General features: G+C 36.8%; 1 protein-coding gene across 1 annotated transcript; it reads right to left on the bottom strand.

Moving 5' to 3' along the window:
- Window positions 1–9479: 9479 nt before the first annotated feature.
- On the bottom strand, window positions 9480–17978 carry LOC125177746 (the record flags this gene model as incomplete). Its single annotated transcript, XM_047880085.1, has 6 exons — window positions 9480–11742; window positions 12117–12250; window positions 12850–12977; window positions 13801–13934; window positions 14689–14824; window positions 17718–17978. Coding segments are annotated over 6 exons (864 nt in total), but the record flags the coding sequence as incomplete, so codon positions are not given.
- Window positions 17979–19567: the final 1589 nt, after the last annotated feature.

The raw sequence follows: 19567 nt of genomic DNA on the forward strand, positions 1-19567 counted from the left end.
GGTCGGCACACCTCTGCCTCGGCCGCGTTTAGCTATTATTTACGCCTCAAATTGGTCCACAAGCTGAACCTCAACCTAGGGGATCAGGTAACGTGAATTGAAATCTGTAAAGGATTCGACTCGTTTATCTTCTGATTGTAACGTCGATATTGAGGCTGCACTGAAAAACTGGAAATATGGACAAAAAAATAACTTGTATTCGACTTTTGATAATGTTTGTAATCAGAATGACATTAACATCAGTAATCTGAGTAAGAATTCAACATAACAATGGGTATTTTTTTTTAAATGTATGTCGTTTTAGTCAAATAACTAAAGTTTTTGAAATTCCTGTTTATTAATTAGTCCAATAGCAATACATTTTCCAAAACTGTACGTAACTTGTTCCGTGGCCTTGTGTTCCGTAATTTGTTCCGAATCTCTTCCCCATTATTCGTTCGTTGAACAGACATTTTACTGCAAGAAATTCAATTTTTTTTTGCAACAGAGATGCATTGCACACTATCTTGGAAAATGAGCAGTAGAAAATATAATTTAACACAATTTTTATTTCAAGGATTACATATATATAAATTTAGACTAGTTATTAGTGACAATCTTTTAACATGAAGCAGTACTAAAGAAAAATCGAGTGGCAACTATTCACGTGAATTTTTTCGTGTGCCCGCTTAAATTTAACCACTCTAAAGGGTCGTAAATTGTTTTCAATGACGTTCAATTAAACAAATTTTTTTGGCACCAATGATAGAAATGATTTCTTTAAACCAAATCTCTGCAAGTCGGAGTAGCTCCTAATATTTTCATTTTTCAGAAGTTATTGTAAAATTGCTAAACTCTAATGTTGTTCACTATTTTAGCACATTTTTCTACCCCGTGGACTCGGTTTGGAGCCGAGCCTCAAGCGGCCGTGCATGATATTCCTCGAGGACTGATTTAGCATTCCAGCCAGATTCTGGCGATGCCACGAGCAGCAGCAGCTATCAGGCGCTGTGCTCAGCGCAATACGCAAGCCAAAGCTCAGCGTCAGTCTCACACGACCCCTGCAAAAGCTTGATGTTTTAAGCTTTAGTTTCTTTATTCAGCAGCAAGTGCCATTGTTGCAATTGCATGAGTTTTTCAAATATCTTTTGGTACCTCATACAATGTACCTAACCGTCAGATAAAAACCCTTCACACATGCACGCACTTCATTGTAGCTTGTGTGCTCGGCGGTATGACGTTCACAAGTAGAGATACTGGGCCCAAGTCTGGTTCAAATTGGTATCTTTCATCGATTGCGAAGAACTACAAAGGCTACCTAAAAGCGAAGCTACAGGATCTCCCAAGGCAGAATATTGTTAGGTCAATAATGCAACGCTCGTCAGATAAAGGAAGTACAATGCTATTCAGATAAATGCTGGATGAGGTAGGGAGCTAAAGTCAGCATTGATATCACACAAGCTTGTATTTGCCTACAGCAATGGCAAGGTTTGAGGTCTCAGGTGCGTCGTGAGAGGACGCTTTTGTCGTCACAATTGGAAGCTGCGGAGCTCAAGCCTCGGAGAGCAATTAAGCGGCCCCAACAAACACTGCAGCCTTGAGCACTGCCGAGCAGCTATAACTGTACATCCTCAATTGTGTGTGGGAAGAATTATGCTTTGAAAGTACGTTCTATGAAGCTGGGTCTCTTTTCAGTAACATTTCTGCATGAACCAACTACCGCCGCAAATTGTCCCGTATATGTTGTTAGTTTGTTACCAAGCGAAAGAATTATTTTTGCCTGATACATGACCGTTATATTTCATATCTGTATCAAAAGAGGTATTTCGCACTTGCCGTAACGACGGTCGTTTAAAAGGTTTAAAACCGATCACAATCGAAAGCTCGAGTTCAACGCTAATTTCTAAAGCATCAATTGATGATCATTATATATTAAATTCAAACAAAATCATTTAACTGTGATACAATTAAGAGGAACCAGTAATCTCAAGGAAGGCTGAGAGGGTAGAAAATTTTTAAAATCCTGCTGTCGATAACGTAGATCCTTAATCCTGCTAAAGACGACCTGGAGCCGGAAGTGAACAGCTTGAAATAACAAAGAATAAATCGGCATGAAAGCTACCGAAGACACCCATGATTCTCCCGATAAGGTAAGCATCACGGTAGTTTTAGAACCGGTGCAACGTCGCTTCTGATTCCATTTTGTGTTGAATTTATTCTTTCAGAATGACGCCATGAAAGCTATCGGTTTGATGTCTGCTCATTCGTGTCCAATAAGCTCGCCGGAATGTTAATCCAGATATCTGCTGCTTATGGCGGTCAACATCTGAATGAGGTAATTTAATGATAACGAGACTTTATTGTTCATACCTATTGCAATTATTGTTATACGATCTGTCATCTACAAAATTTTCACAATTTAACTTTCAATTTTACATTACACTACTGTTTAAGCCGGAAATCTAAATTCTATAAGAATGTCATGTTTATATGCCTCATATGATATGGAATGAAAATTATACTTTATTTAGCGATATAGAATCTTAAAAAATAAATTATAGTATATCATAATAAATAGTATATCATAGGCTGAACAAAATATTATTTTTCAATTTTTTTACTTACATGAATTGGAATTTTGCATGAAAATTTTAATTTTCACAATAAATCAGTTTGCGAAATATTTTATTCAATATACCTTCATTGCTCATGCGCAAAGATATCGGAAAACGCAATGAAAAAAGTGAGTATGGAATTGAGAAGATATTTTTTACAGCAAAGCTTTACCTTTTCCCAGAAAGCAAATTTCATCTCACTGAAAACGTTTAATCTAATTCAACACAGTTTTGATCAAAGTGTTCAAATAAATCGCGGACAAAATATTGCCGAAATGCAACAAGGTAGTTTTTCGACCATTTTATCACCTGCAAAATAGTGCTTCGATTTGAAGATGTTGTAACATGCAAAGCGTGGCAGTCATAGAAAAATGTTGCCTATGTTTGCTTCCAGACGCCATGCTGTTATTTAAACATTTTGCCATACGCCAAAGAGTGCCGTTATTTAAACATTTTGCCATACGCCAAAGAGTGCCGCTATTTAAACATTTTGCCATACGCCAAAGAGTGCCGTTATTTAAACATTTGCCATACGCCAAAGAGTGCCGTTATTTAAACATTTGCCATACGCCAAAGAGTGCCGCTATTTAAACATTTTGCCATACGCCAAAGAGTGCCGCTATTTAAACATTTTGCCATACGCCAAAGAGTGCTGTCATTGAAACATTTCCCAGACGCCAAAATATACTGATATTTGAATATTTTTCCAGACGCAAAAAAAAACTCCTGCTACGCCAGTAACTTGAAGAACTCTGAGAGGCTCGTAGAAAACTTTAGACTGAACTCGCTTTGCTTAAGTTCTGTTATTTACTGCCCATAGATGTAATAATGCCTTCAAATTTAAGAAATACATCAATTATTCCATATTATTTGGCTATGGTTGCATATAATTTCCATTGATGCAATCGAATTTCAAGTAAAACCCAATACTTCGCACACTTTGAGATAAAAAATTAGTCTCTATATATTTTTATAACATGAGTCGTTATTTCGTCGTTATGAGCCGTTATTTGTATTTCAATCACATACAAGTCGTAGTATATCGACAAGTGCAGTTTTAGTTGCATGAGTAACCTTGTATGTCATAAATTTTTTATTTATCATCAGTGCGCACAAGGACACGTAAAATATTGAATCGGAAAATGAAGGCCAACTAATCAATTTGCTCTAATTTTGATTAGCGGGAAAATCGTTTGAGCTAGATTATAAAAGTAGTGAATATTTGAGCAGATAGAATTGGTGGAGTTCTAGTTGTGTTCACTTCTTCCGAGCTAATTTTGAACAGGGAACTCTGAGAATCTTTTAGAGTCTAACCAGAAATAGCATATAATAATGACTTGTGAGAATTTGAGCTCGTGAAACAGAGATGATAAATTGTAGCTGCTTTTAACAATATTTTACTCCGCTTTTCTTATTTTACCGACCTTATATTCACGCGATAACTCCAAAACAGAATTTTGGCAATCAATTGATCGTTGTGGTGATCAATTTTCCAGTGAACTTTTTCTGTGACATAAATGGAATGGATCCGTTCAAAACTGGGTCAAAGAGCACTTTCTGACTTATTCATGCATCAATGTTTTAATAGACGGTCGTGAGGACTTTATTTGAATATCTTACTCATGACCTCATTTTATTGCTTCCAGAAATAAAAAACCAAACATCAAGACGAATCTCAGAGCATCAAATCGTTTCAATAGTACGTAATAAAAATATTTATAATATGAATAAAAAACGTATTTGAAAAGTTACAAAATAAAATATAAATAAACACCAATAAATGAAAAAATATAAATAAATAAATTTACGATACTAAAAAAAACTCTTAGTGTGAATTTAAGAATTTGAGAGCTAACCGTCCCTATAGGCAAGCCGCACCAGCTCTCCAGACGGACGAGTTTTGTGCTGCGGGCGCAGATGACGAGTGTCTCCTCCGCTCACAAGCGGTCAGGGGTCATACTTTCAAACTCGTTAAGTGGACGTAAGTACTTACGCTCTATTTTCTTGTCTATGATTGGTGGATTTTGCTTAAAAGGCCGTCTATGATTGGCTGATGAACTTACGATCTCTTAACTTTTTTGAAAGTATGGGCGCAGGGCCTATACTTTCAAAAAAGTTAAGAGATCGTAAGTCCATCCGCCAATCATTGACGGCCTTTCAAGCAAAATCCACCAATCATAGACATGAAAATAGAGCGTAAGTACTTACGTTCACTTAGCGAATTTTGAAAGTATGACCCCAAGTCCACGTATTTACGGGAAAAATAATCCTCATGAACCCATCTTCTTTGAATTCTTATGGCGTCCATTCCCGATGAAAATTTGCTTCAGTATGCGCTTCAATTAATATACTTTTATTAATATACTTTTATTAATATACTTGTATTAATATACTTTTGCGATGAATATTTAATTTAGTCATTACCCGGAATTGAATCAAATTCTTCGTCATTAAAGTGGCCCACGACATAATATTTTTAGACAAATTGCAGCGTAGTAATTTAATTGAGCCTTTCGTTATACGCGTAAATGTTTTGTCAATTTTTTATTTTTCATAATTATTATTGTTATGCCATTCTAACGCAAAAAACATCCTCTCTGTCACAGACTTTGCTAGACAAACCATACTTATTCTAATCTATTACATGAACATCTTACCTTGTCCGCAGCCCATCAAGTGACCCGCAAAACTTGCGTAAATTAATCTCAATTATTTGTTGAAGTTGGGCCAATTTATGGCTGGAGTTGAGACGCAAAAGTTGTCACTGATCCAGTGTAAACATCGGCGTCAGCTACTTGCATTTTCTAGTTCGGCCTCAATATTTTCGGTGTTAATTAATATAGGGGCAAGACTTGCCATGGCAGCAGTGTGCTAGCCAGCCATGAATGATTCAGAAAAATCTAATTTAACTTATTTGCCCATATTTGACAATTTATTGACATACGTGTGCTCGGATTATATATATTAGGAGTGACAATAATTTATGGTAACAAGCGATATGAAATTTGAACGAATAAACTGCCTTAAATCTCCAAATAGGTATAATATATGTGCACCCAATTTATTCCTATTGGTGATAACTGTTCTCTATATCAGAGATTTAAGACTTTGAAAGAGAGCCTTTAGGCCGAATTTTTTAGTCCTACTATTATAAGAACTACTGTAGTAGGTTCAGAGCGTTAGTTAAATAATGCGCCAATTCTGTCACTATATAATTGTTCAGTAGTATCAATTGAATGGAAAGCTACTGATGTTCGGTCGGAACTGTATAAAGGATGCAAAAGTAAAAGAATTGGAGTAAACTATTTAGGCTTTATTTTGTCGGAGAAGAACGAATTGTGGCAAGGGCACATATACGTATGGCGTCTCGATTAGGATTCTTTCTCATCATGCATCTCATGTTAATTCTTCGCCGATACTCCACCTAAGTAAATCCTCATAAAATCAATATGACATGACTAGCAATCAGTGCTTGCCTAAGCAATTTTAGGACCGTTCACAATCTTTTGTATTTGATTTCTTTTACATGGAAAAATAACGTTTTGATAAGTTGAAATTTTATTTCTCATTCCTCAAAAATTACAGGAAATATCATCAAATGGTACCATTCATCGTTTTTCTCCGTGAGTGCAACTTCATGGTAAGATTGCTGACGTTTACTCCTCAAAAACTTCGGACCCTGACAATGAATTATGTAGGGATGAATAGATAAAATGTTTCATTTAAAACGAATTTCTTTAATTTACAACCGAAAGTTCTAAGCGGCGAGTGTTAATAATAATATTTGGCAGCGAGTCAGGACAATGATTCATGTTGATGAGCTCGTCTTTACTGGAATATAGGAATAAGTTAGTGAAGCGATATCTACCAGAGAGATGCAAGGTCTTAGGTATTAATGCAAATGTCCACGCACTAACAGTCAGCGCTAAAGCTCATGTACTCTTATGAAGGAAAAAGGTGTCAATTAGACTAACTTTACATCATCGCAAGTGAATATGTGTTAACACATTTACACATTAATATTTTCATTATTCAAATCGAATTATTCGTGACAGTATCGTTTGTCACTTTCGCACAGTATTTTTAAATAAGAGAGTATTGAAATCGAATGCGTGGATAAATTAAATTTAAATCAATCAGTATTTCATGAAATTAATGTTGAACAAAGCAGGCAATTTAGGCACAATTATTTATATCTTATTATACAGTGCATACACTTACGGCTACAAGTAATTTGTTCACAGTAACTTCTGCAACACTTGAAAGGGGCCATCGTCGATCAAAAGTATAATAAAAAGGTAGTTTCCACGTGACATAATTTGTTAGCAGGGGAACAGCAATGAGAGTTAGCAAAGGAAATACAATGCATCGATGCACCAATGCTTCAAAGCAAGACGTAGAAGAGATCAACATTTTTGTGGCTGCTTGAATATTGCTGGAAATATCATCTTATTCATCCGCGTTGTTTTGTAATCAACCCACTCGATCTTCCTCTTTATATATAGAAGTTAAGCCTAGTCCTGGATTGTATTTTATTATGCAAATTCGTTTCGTTTTAATAATTGATTTTGGAAAATAAGTACTAATGCATGTTAATATTAAGGAAGCATTTAATGAGTAAAATTCACATTCGATCGACGTTATTTGAAATGCATAGCAAAAGTAATCCAAGTAAACAAGAAATAAATCTGTTGATTGCACCATTTGCCTCAACATCAAATTATTGCTTAGTGTAAAGAATTTGCTATGACAAAATAGCGGTTATCCCGACTTTACAACTAGATTGCGGACCGAAGTTGACTAGGAACAGAATATTATAGCTAGTAGGGTTATTGACTTCAAGCTGAAAGACGAACGTCTCTGCTGTGTACCTTATTGGTACTAGATAAATGCTGTTGTAATAAACTATATTACGGAAGGGAGTGATGTGTACCCTATGGAGTGAAGAAAGCTGACTTGGAGAATATTGAACATATTATTACATGTATTTATAAATTAGAAGAAACACTCAGTGAAAACCAACACATTCAACATCGATTCAGTGCGTATATCATTAAAGGTAGAACTGATTCGAGATCTGCGGCATATTGGATATACAATTTCATTTGATTTGATACAAACGAAGCCAATGTTGCAAAACCCTATTCTTAAGCCAGTGAAACAATATTTCTAAATGCTGAAGTTTGAAAGCCGTCAATCCTGTTAGTAATATTACAACCGAGAAACACGAAAGACTACAGTTCGGCTTCGAGTTACATAATGTAGTTATTTGATTGAGCCATAGTGCATTTATAGCATTTATAGTATTTATAGTGATTTGATGGACTTGAGTTTCAGGTTGCCAAGGTAGAGGGACCAAAGGAAAGACTTATGCCAAAACCATCAAGAAGTCTGAAAACTTATCTGCAAAAGCAGACCAGTTCATCACAGATACACAGACACTTCTAGAAAATATTTGAACATATCTGGTTCATATCATTGACACTGTTATCCACCTTTCTTATCGAAGATATGTTCAATATGTCTGTATAGTGTATGGTTTCAGGAAGTGATCTATAAGTGAATATTTTCGGTCCATCAAATGATGTCCTAACTAGATACTGGAGATATTGTTGACATTTTTTAGCATCCAGCAAAAATGTCGCTTGTGTCATTGTCATCAGTATTGTCCTCATCAATGTGATCATTGCTAAGTTATTTTTGGTGTCAAGTTCTATTTCTCTCCTTCCTTCTATTTCTCTCTTTTAAATTCTCGAGCATTATCTAGTTTCGCTACATGATAGCAATTGAGAAAAATCTCGGGACTTATTTGATTAAGCTGTAAATCTTATAATGGGAATTTGTTATTCTTGACAAATTTGTAGTTGCCAATAAAGTTTAATCCGCGATTGTTCTTGCCATATGTTAGAGTTTTAGAAGGAACCTATAGTATGCTGCTTGCGTAAGCTGAAAGTAGACACTCACGTGCTTCTATAGGCCGAATTCTGCCAATCAAATTATAACAGTTCAGTCATCCTAGTCATTTGTACTCTTGACTTCTCATGATCTGCAGCGAAAATTTCAAAACATTGACCATTACGTGGTCAAATGGTACTTGATTGCTGATGTGGTAATTACAGTCGGTGATTACTAAGCTGATAGGTTCCTAGTTCCCCTCGCGATAGCCAATATTTACCTGGGTAATTTATTTCCGTAACGCTGGAATGATGCTTCATGGTATTTTTTATTGTGTTCTTTTGAGAACAAACAACGAACGAATCTCGATTGAACCCTTTTGTTAGATTGAAACGAAGGCCATATAGTTTCTTGCTTCGAATAAATTAAATTTGGGTGTTCGGAAATCCAAAATTGTTCAGGAACTGAAAAGAACGAACGTGACAAGCAAATTGACAATAATTTCATTGAGAACATGGATGGGTAATTAAAAATAGTGAATATAGTTTGTGCTGAAAATATGATGACTTTACTTCCTTTACATTTTTTATCCTTTACATTTTATTGGATTTACATTTATGCTTAATTTTTGCTTTTAGCAAGAACTCATTTAATTTCGTATACGATTTACAATTGTTTCGAGGAGGATTAATCAGGCTTACATTATAGATTTGCATGATTTTTTTAAAAGTCAAATGGTACAATTGCAAAACTATCATACGACCAAGGAATGAGACATGCATCCATGCATCACCATTATTCACGGTATAATAAAGAAATACAATAAATAATGTATATTTCAAACACAAGCTAGGGACACTGAGGTGTAAATCAGATTTTACTTCAATGGCGGGCTAAATAGATTAGTCGTTGCAAATTTTTACTGACGAATTTGTTTGACCTACAGTTTAATTTTTCATTAAGCAATTTTGAAATTAATCAACATGAAGTTTTCTGACAAATTTTAGTAAAATTTTTATTGGAAAATTGAAATGCGTCTAAATCGTTTGGCAAAATTGAGGGCGCCATACAGGCGTGACGGGCATGCGTGTGACCACAATTTGTATATTAATTTTTTAATATACAAGTTTTTATTTTTTTTATATATAAGTGATAATTGAAATCATCCGCACGGCCTGGTACGTCCATAGACAATTCGACGGAAATGACTGAAAAATGTGGCGTACGAGTGACAACCGAAGAATTCAAAATCGTAATGAGAAATTTTCGAAACGCTTATAACGGCCACAAAGAGGTATTTATTCGAAAACAGGTGGTTTTGTAAGCGGAAATATCCGTACGTTTGGAGTCACAGATACTTATGCTTACATCATTCACGTTTCAATAACGTTTCACATACAAAATAATGAAAGAATAAGTTATTAAACCTCTCCATGTTTCGGTAAGTTTACAGGCAGTTGCTCACGCAAACTCGCGTAGTGGAATGTCATTTTAGCTGCTAGCTATCAATCGGATTCCTTTTGTTGTTCCTATAAGTTTTCAAGCCTTGTCCCTTATGTATATCTATCTACATGATTAAACTCTTTATTTTCTTTACTGACAGAAGCAGGCATGGGACATCGTTACATTGAAAAGTAGCAAAATTAGTTAGTTCTTGGATTTTTGACAAACATGACCAAATGCTTACATTAATTACTGGCTTTTGTACATTCCGGCATTCGCGCTGGCTAGGTTAATCTGATTGTATAATTATAGTCTCATAAAAAGGAAATAGAGCATCACGGGACGTTCAAGTGAGACTTGTATTGTATTCACGTCTTTAATTATAGTATTGTATTCACGTCTTTAATTATAGTATTGTATTCGCGTCTTTAATTCTTGTATTGTATTCGCGTCTTTAATTCTTGTATTGTATTCGCGTCTTTAATTCTTGTATTGTATTCGCGTCTTTAATTCTTGTATTGTATTCGCGTCTTTAATTCTTGTATTGTATTCGCGTCTTTAATTCTTGTATTGTATTCGCGTCTTTAATTCTTGCATTGTATTCACGTCTTTAATTCTTGTATTGTATTCACGTCTTTAATTCTTATATTGTATTCACGATTGTGGCGACTCTTGGAGGTAGCCTGATCGTGCCCAAATTAAACGCCGACAGAGCGCTCTGGTTTTCTAACTTGGTTAACTTGCGAAAATATCCACAGTTGAATTAAAATGCAACTTTACTGCTTGATCTTTGTAATTTTACAGCGATATATACAATAGTTCTGACTTGAACTCATATATGTATTCATCGAGGACCTGCAAGAATGTCTTGAAAGTTATTATGTTTTCACTTTTTTTGAGAATCTTGGACGGGAGTTTCGTGAATGTATAATAGATAATTGAAAAATTTTACAATAATTCATGATCTGTTATTTGCTGGAAAAGAAGGTATAGAAACTAAGGAAGTTTAGTTGTATACACAGATTTCGCTATCAGACACGTGGCTCAAACATATGTAAGATAAGATGGCGAAAAATCTCAAGTCATTAATAATTCATAACTAAATTGGACATCATAACACAACTTACGATTACCATGAGCCACATAATAGTCATGCGTTTTGAGCATTCATATCAGAGTTTGCAATTAATACATGGAACTAAATTATGAAACAGACATTGGCATGCCAGCCATTAATTAAATATTAATGCTTTACCCAGGACCCGTATAAGAACTATGGCGTTCATAACTATGACCTTAAAGCTTCAAGATTCAATACCTGATGATTATTATGTACATAGAGTATGAAATTGAACGGTAATATAAAGTAGTTGATACAATATATACAAATTAAATAAATATTGTGCAAAATATTTATCCATTCTGGATCGTAATACATTTTCTCCATTCACTCATTTCCAGTTTACTTACATTTTTTAATTAAAATTTGTTATTAATTAATGGAGATTTACTGTGCCATAAAAACCTTCCGTAAAAAAAACTGTCCTAGTAATTATTAACTTTATCTTAGCATTTTGTTGCGAGTTTACATCCCCAAAATTTACATTCCTTTTAATTGTTTTCTTCCTCTTCTTGAAATACATTTAGTTTCATCTGTTTATGTTTATTTATTCGAAAATATGCGAGGGCTCACGTGGTTGCTTTCATCCGCAATGGGAGCCTAATGATCTCCTCAGGGCTTATCTGTGATGGTATTGCTGAGCGACGTTCGTCAGAAGCGCGGCAAAAACCAGCTGAAAGTTCAAAAAGTCTGAAAAAGTGAAATAAAAATATATTAATATTTGGTACTTGCGCAGACTAAAGAAATTTGTTTAATGATGATGAGGAGTGTAGGCTCTTCCGAAAGAATTAGTTCCGCTTTAATACAAAACCTAGGATGTCAATCAATATAATTTACAGAATTAGTGTTTATTTATAAGCTAAACTGAATCGTAAAATCAAAATTATCAAAACTGGTCAATACATTTTTGAATTAACAGTAGATTTATCTTATTTGGCAACTTATTTTATTTATTTTTTTCATTTTCTCGGCCTCCTCGGAAGGCCTCTTATTTTTTATATAATTACAAAGAAAAGCAAACAATAATAAATGCCGTGATAAGAGCGAGGCTTATGAGGACTCACAGCTCGTGAGGAGACGCCCTCCAGCAGCGACGCGCCCTTCGTGCCCCGAGGCTCGTGCCTGCCGGGCACGTGTGTGTAGGAGCACGTCGGTAGACTCGTGGTAGAGCCCAGGCACGTGAGACGTGCATCGTACCCTGTCGATCAGACGAGCCAAGATAACTCAGTGAGTGAACAAATAAATAAACCCTATGAATAAGAACAGTGAGTGATGAATCGTGAGTCGTGCATCGCACCCTGTCGTTTGCACGCGTCAAGACAACTCAGTGAGTGAACAAATAAATAAATCATCTGAATGAGAACAGTGAGTGATGAATTCATAATGAGTTTACACGACGTAAGTATGATGAGTTGAACGGTATGTGTCGTTGCGAGGTAAATGCGTGATAGCCTGGATTGCTAGAAGCAACTTGAAATACGCAGTCTCGCTGCATATTACAAAAACACAAAATATTCTATAATTTTACTGTGCAAAAATTAATTCGAAGCTTTCAATTACGTTAAGTTTGAAAATGTATGTGTAGTGATGCACTAAACATCTCCTAAAATTCAAAAAATGGAACTACGTCATTTATTATGGCAGGTGAGTGCGATTACAACGAATGATTAATATTGTTATTACTGAATGTTGTAATAATATAATAAATAATAAATGCATTATGGCATCAAATTAAAATGCTTCGAAACATAAAAATTAATTAACATAATAGAGACAACACTTTATTTTTGACGATACCTGACAGCACCATCAGCAGCGTCTTGGATGAGGCGCTCGCGCAAGTAGAAGCGCAGCCGCAGCGTCGTCGTGAAGAGACCGTCCGCGCCTGCGGATGTGGAGGGCGGCTCCAGCCAGCCTGCCCGCGGCTGTGTGAACAACCATCCCAATAAATTTTGAATTAGTGCAGGAACCTTTTAACTTTTCAGAATCGTTTATTTGTAGTGACTTATGCATACATGTCGTTATACTAGCAAATCTAGTGCAGTCAACTTTTCATGATCATCTATTTCTGTAGTGACTTATGCTTACGGTACATGTCGTTTGGGTAAAAATGTCCAGTTACGAAAATTTAATTTTTTTTTTAAATTTCGATCATGTGCTTCTCCATCCTCGTGACATTGACTTGATAACGAACATGCGTTCGCTGAACACCTCCAGCTGCTTAGCCTTGATTTAGATCATTATCACCAGCTTAACGCAGTTATAATTACACGGTTGCATAAATTAACACAAAACATCCGTAACTTTAGTTATTGTACCGCCCCAAACTTACGAGGACCCCATCTCGTTGCTGATTGATTCATTTATTCGGCTCTCTTTACTCTCAGGCAGCCTAATATTTGTTCAATTTAATTTATAAATTGATAACATTTTAGTATGATAAACTATCATAAAGAGTAATATTTACGACGATGCTGGGGGACTACCTCTTTCACTATCTCAAATGCTCATCAAAGGGTTTCAGTTTATATAAGAAACGGATTATTCACATTATATTTGATAAAACACGTATATACAATTACGTTGTGTCGTGTAGTAGTACTTTCCAGCTCGTAACTAAAACATGAATGACTAAAATTCCGAAAATATACAAAACCTAAATTGCGGAACTGAAAAGTCTAAATGAAAATGGAAAACTTGTTGCTAAAAATATGAATAAATTTATACTATTCCCTAACAATGACTCGCCTCCTTGCCGTTGATAGAGAAGTTGAGTGTCGGGGCTGGTCGGGTTTCGCTAGCGATGCATGTGAGCTGCACCCAGTCGTCAAGCGCGTACAGCTCCTGAACACCCCGCAGCTCAGGGCCTGACGTAGGCAGCGCTACAGGGCATACCAAAGTAAAGCGTCCGGCCGACTCAAACGTGGGTAACTCAAACGTAAGTCAAACTTTAACTAAAGGCAAACTTAAACTTATTGATGATTCAAATTCTATTGCAACCTCAACGCACAAAATAACTTAAAAGATACATAATTTAAAATCTCTATGAAACTAATACCCATTGCGAAGTGATATTTCCATTGCCTATAACTTAAGTCTGAAGCACAATCAATCTCAAATACCCAATCAATCTCAAATACCCAAATGCGCACCTAAGCTCAAATCATTAAGGAAATTCAAATACGCAAACTCAGGCGCTCAAGCAAATTCAAATGTGCAAACAAACGCAAACGTTCAAGCGAATTCATTCGGAAAAACAAACTCGAACATCTAAGAATTCTCGAACATATTTATTCAGCTCAAACTAAAAAAATGCAAATTCGAGGCGTGATGCGTGAAATGATTAACGTTATTGCAATGAACCATTAATAGCTAGAATTTTTATAGGTTCAAATCAACGCTAGCGTCAATAGTGAGGCCTGTTCATACGTAATCTTATCAATATCTTTGTATCTTTCAATGTTTTAATATCAAGGACCTAAATTAGTTTCAAGAGAGCACCTGCTTCCTTGTTGTAATAAGCATGTAACATTTGTATCATACAAATGCACTTTACTGCATCACATCATTATTTATTGCATCATAATATTATTATTTACTGCATCATAACATTATTATTGACATTAAATGAGCCACCTATTATCCGGACGTTAGCGACGCCGTAGTCCGTGTAGAACCTAGGCGCCTCTCCGGACACCTCGCACCTGAAGGCTCCGTCCGCCCCCACCGTCACGTTGGTCACGTGCACCTTGCCCCCCGACGACTTGTTCACCTGCGCCATAACATGGAGCTTGTGTCAGGGATGGTTGCATAAATTAACACAAAACATCCATCACTTATCTTATGTGTACACTGCTAAGTAATAAGTGATTCCCTGGAACTAAAATAAGATAAAATATATGTTCTGGGGTTTGTTAATAAATGTTGTTAATGTTATGAACTTCCTAGTGAGAAACGTTTCTAAAGATTTTTGTGGTGGAATTCAATAACGGTGATCAAGCATGTAGAATTGAGTGCCAGGAGGAGAGCTTCTTAATAGAAATAGAAGATTTATGTTGCACACGGAGCATATATTTGTTCAGCAAGGAATCTAAGATCGTTAAGGGCACCAGATAATGAGAACGCATTCAAAGTAGAACGTAGAAAATGAAAAACATACCACAATAAATGGAATTCCCGCATTTACTTTTGTATGATAATGCATGAACTGAAAACTGACTCACTGCTGGAGTCATGGGCTTTCGAAAATGTAGTCAAGTACTGGAACAATAAAAAAATAGTCAATAAAAACCTCCATCTACTTTAATTCCTATTTGAATTCTTATCACAAAATGCAAGTTTTCGCCCAACGCCAGTTGCCTCATAGCAAACAGGCGGAACTCGGTCCTCATCACCCAAAAAGGCAACACAAAGCCTCGACAGTTTCATTTGACCGATAAAGTGGGCGCAACGCATTGTTTACATGCGCCACAACTGCACTACATGCGGCGCGTGTGGCTGCAGTGGCGTAATTTAGACCCCGCCACAAGCCAACAACTCCTTTTTCTGTTCCCGCCGTGCAGCTCCAGTGCTGTTACGTTCTGGCAATGGCCCGGTGCCGAAGCGTTGCAACGAAAAGGGTTTGGCCCGCGTAACTCTAGCAGCAATTCGAACTTGCCGAACCAATTAAGGCCTCGAGGATGGCATCAAGATTTATCCCTCATTGGACCCCAAATTAAAGGGAAACTAAAGTGCTTTGTTTCTCAACCGGCTGGCTCTATGATCGCGCTCAAGATTGATAACAACCGGGTTCAATATTGTTGCAATTTGTAGCTCGATAACGCACCTGTATTTGAAACCAATTACTTCCAGAAATTCCATCAATTTAATCAAAATTTGTGTTTCAAGAATTTATTCTGCTTAGGCTTAGTCTTTATTACTGTGCGCACAAGACAGTTAAGTGGTTCGTTTCATGATAAAATGAGTCATTCCATAAATCAGTACAAATCGTTGAATCCCCTGCATCGTCGGTGCAATCAAGAAGTACCTCATGCAGTCAGAATATCCATGCAGCAAAACTGGGGTAAAGCCGAGACCACAATCACATTTGTACGTTTGCTGGGAAGAGCATCGATTTCTGGCGGCAGCGTCACCAAATCACGAGGATCTGCTTTAGTGAAGCGGGGGTAACCTTAAATGTGATTGCCGGGCCAGCATGAAGGGAGCCCTGCGATCACTGCGCGAGCTTTTGCTGCTGCGAGGCGGCACTGCGATGCGATGAAATTTGGGTCTCGTAGTTATTTAATGCGCATAATGCTTTATTTGCTCCGCATATAGATTACTCTATTTAATTACACCTGCTCTGAATATTTTCCTTGAAATGTATACTGCTAGCGTCATTTTTGTCTTGTATCTTGCAGTAGAAATGAGTGTAGTGAGTTGCGCAGAACTCTGAGATGACAAGAATTACAGTGCCGATAAAAGACGTGATAACCTGAAAGACTATTAAAGATTCTTAATCGAATTCTCTGAGCCTATATAGAGATAACATATATACGTATATTTCAACCACCACACTTGTTATCTCATCCACTAAACTTTATATTTCCGCCACCACACTTGTTTTCTCTAGTGAACTCTATTTTTCCGACACCGCACATTATATCTCCTCAACCATGATTCATCCTCCTGCCTAAATATATTTGACTGTCCGAATAATGTTTTGTTCCGATCCTATATCATCAATCTGACAGGACTTGTAGATGACGGATAAATGAAACGTAAAGAAACGAAAACAGATATGAAATAACAAACCAGTTTAATCAATTTTCCCAGCTCCTCAATGCGATTAAAAATTAATTCCACGTTCAAAATATACAACAAACTTCGTATTTGCTCGCCTTTAATTGAACATTATAGTTTTATTGTAAACTGTATTTGTGTATCAACTATAGGGAGGATAGAACAAAGTTCTTTAGTGCAATAGCAGCCTCTTTGCTCGATCAAAGGCTCGTATCAATTACACGCTGTGTTTGACTTAAGCAACGAACAGAATGCAATAATAGTAATTTCTTGCCTACGCATCGAGGCAATATGTTCAGTGTTAGCGCATCTGCAATTAATCTTTCATTTACTTTTAGTTTTGTCTAAGATTGACGTTAATTTCGATTCTTCTTCCATTTTACGACTTATCTCAAGTTTCTCTTCATGAATTAATTTCAAATAATTCAGATTCCGGCAAATAAACGTGACTTAGGCTAATTCATCACACGGTCATGAGCTAATTTAACTCAGAAATAGAGTTGAGCCCTTGAATTTATTCATGAGCAGGACCTTTCTGTTCTTGAACAGTTATATTTTTGTTTGCAAAAAGTGCAAACAGTGTTCTTGAACAGTGCAAATCCCTCGCAGGAGAAAAGTGCTTAGATATCGTCAGACGATTTTGCATCGGCAGTTGTCGAGATTATTGGAGTATTCCTGATATAATAGTTCAAGGTAAAATGGTATCTAAACACAAGAGTATTAGATTAGATCAGAATAATTGCCACAATTGGTGTCTTGCTTTGTAAAAGACCTGCATAACTGTGCTGCTGTGCCCTACGCTTCTAAATATCAATAAAATGCTGACAATTCATAACGCAGAACTCAGGGAAATTTTTAACATGCAGAGGACCTGTGCGACTCACATCAACGGAGAGGAAGTTGTTGTGGAAGACCTGCTGCGTGCGGACCTTGCCCGGCGTGTACCTGTAGATCTCGTTGATGCCCTGGTACCACTTGATGGAGTAAAGAGTTTCGCTGCCCAGGCTGAACTGACACTCCAGGTCCCCCGACCCCCCCACCGCCAGCCACGGCGGGGCCACCACGCGCGTCACGTTCAGCGCCCAGCAAAATTCCACTGAGGAAATATAATAATTAAAATAAAATATGAAGGAATATAGAAATAACTATTATTGAAATGACATGAGGAAACATATTGATTAAAATAAAATATGGAGGAATATTAAAAAATAACTATCATTGGAAGTACAACATTACATAAAAGAAGAATATTCATTGAAATAATCAACAGTTCACGCACGAATAAAATTCATCAAAATTATTTTGACTGCAACGAAGATAATTTTTATCCACCCAACTGGAAAATATTATTTATTATGCAATGGACAACAGGAAAATATGATTTATTATATAAAAATCTTCAGAAAAGTATTCATCATATTCTGGAGTCAACCTTTCTCGGTTGACCGCAGATAAGGCGCAGATAAGGATCGCCTGGCTTATCATATAGGCAGGCGAGGCGTTGTAAACTTGGAGTGATATATGAGGTTGGAGTGATATACGAGGTTCGGATCGCTATAGGTTCAAGACTCGGTCTCTCTCTACGTACAGTTTCTTGTTCAGGAGTCAACTTCATTTAAATGCTATCAAACTTCAAAATGAAATATGAGGAATGATCGCTTCAGTGAGACTTTATAGTCTCGCACGACGGTGACTAATTAGAGAGTGAATTGTGAGGGACTTGTGAGATATTTTCAGGCCCAATAATATCGTGTACGTTTTTATAATTTTTGGAACAAATTTCCAGAGTTTTACAATCAGAATCATCATCAACTCTCAATTGGTTGAAAATTTGTGATGAATTATAAGTTACAACCAATTAGTGTAGTTCATGACGATCGAGGGCGCTTCGTAACGAAATGGTGTCAAGTTGAACATAATTATAAATTTTTTCGTGTTCTTACCATTAACGCTGAGTGCTACAATTTTTAGGATGTGTATGGGAAAGTTTATGTCATAATTTACGTTCATCAGCAAAATATTGCAGCAGTACATCAACTTCTCAGATGCTCGTTCATTGGGCATCGCGACGACGCATAAATATCTATAGTGGGAATATGTAATCATGAAACTGTCGTATATATTTTCAATTAATGACCCAAAATTATTACCGATTTATTAGCATAACAAATTTGGGGCGACTTCCCGATGCATCTTGGTAGCGAATCTGTACTAAAGGCTGCGTTTGTGCAGAGCGACAAGTGCAAAATTCGCTAATGCTTCCGCAAGGAAACTGTTTGCGGACGGCCGATGTGAACCTTTCCCACAGCAAATCTAGAGGCTCTCTATTTATTGGCCTAATACTGCTGACTGCAGACATAAACAAGCGTCTAAGTGGAGATCTCGCCCTAGGAAAGGACCGAGGAGAAGCAGGAGGCAGAGGCAGGAGAGAGGGTGAGGCAGGGTTATGGCTGCCTCTCTTTAGGGGCCGACGTGACTTGCTTGGAAGGTGCGCTCAAGTCTGCTCATCCGGCGCACTGCAACTTCATATGCGCGAACATCAAAAACTAGCGCACGCTGCCATTTTGATGTAAACACAGCCGCCCAGTGTCTGATAAATCCATGCCTCATCAGACCTCCGTGCCTGATATAACTGTACATCAGCACGTTTGTGTGTTGCATCCAGATTTATCCGCTCTTATGAATAGTAGAAACTTGTCGTACCAGCCCTTGTGTATGACAAAGCCACCTCGTC

Source organism: Hyalella azteca, unplaced genomic scaffold (assembly GCF_000764305.2).
Source record: "Hyalella azteca isolate HAZT.00-mixed unplaced genomic scaffold, Hazt_2.0.2 contig468, whole genome shotgun sequence".
NCBI classification, from domain to species: domain Eukaryota; kingdom Metazoa; phylum Arthropoda; class Malacostraca; order Amphipoda; family Hyalellidae; genus Hyalella; species Hyalella azteca.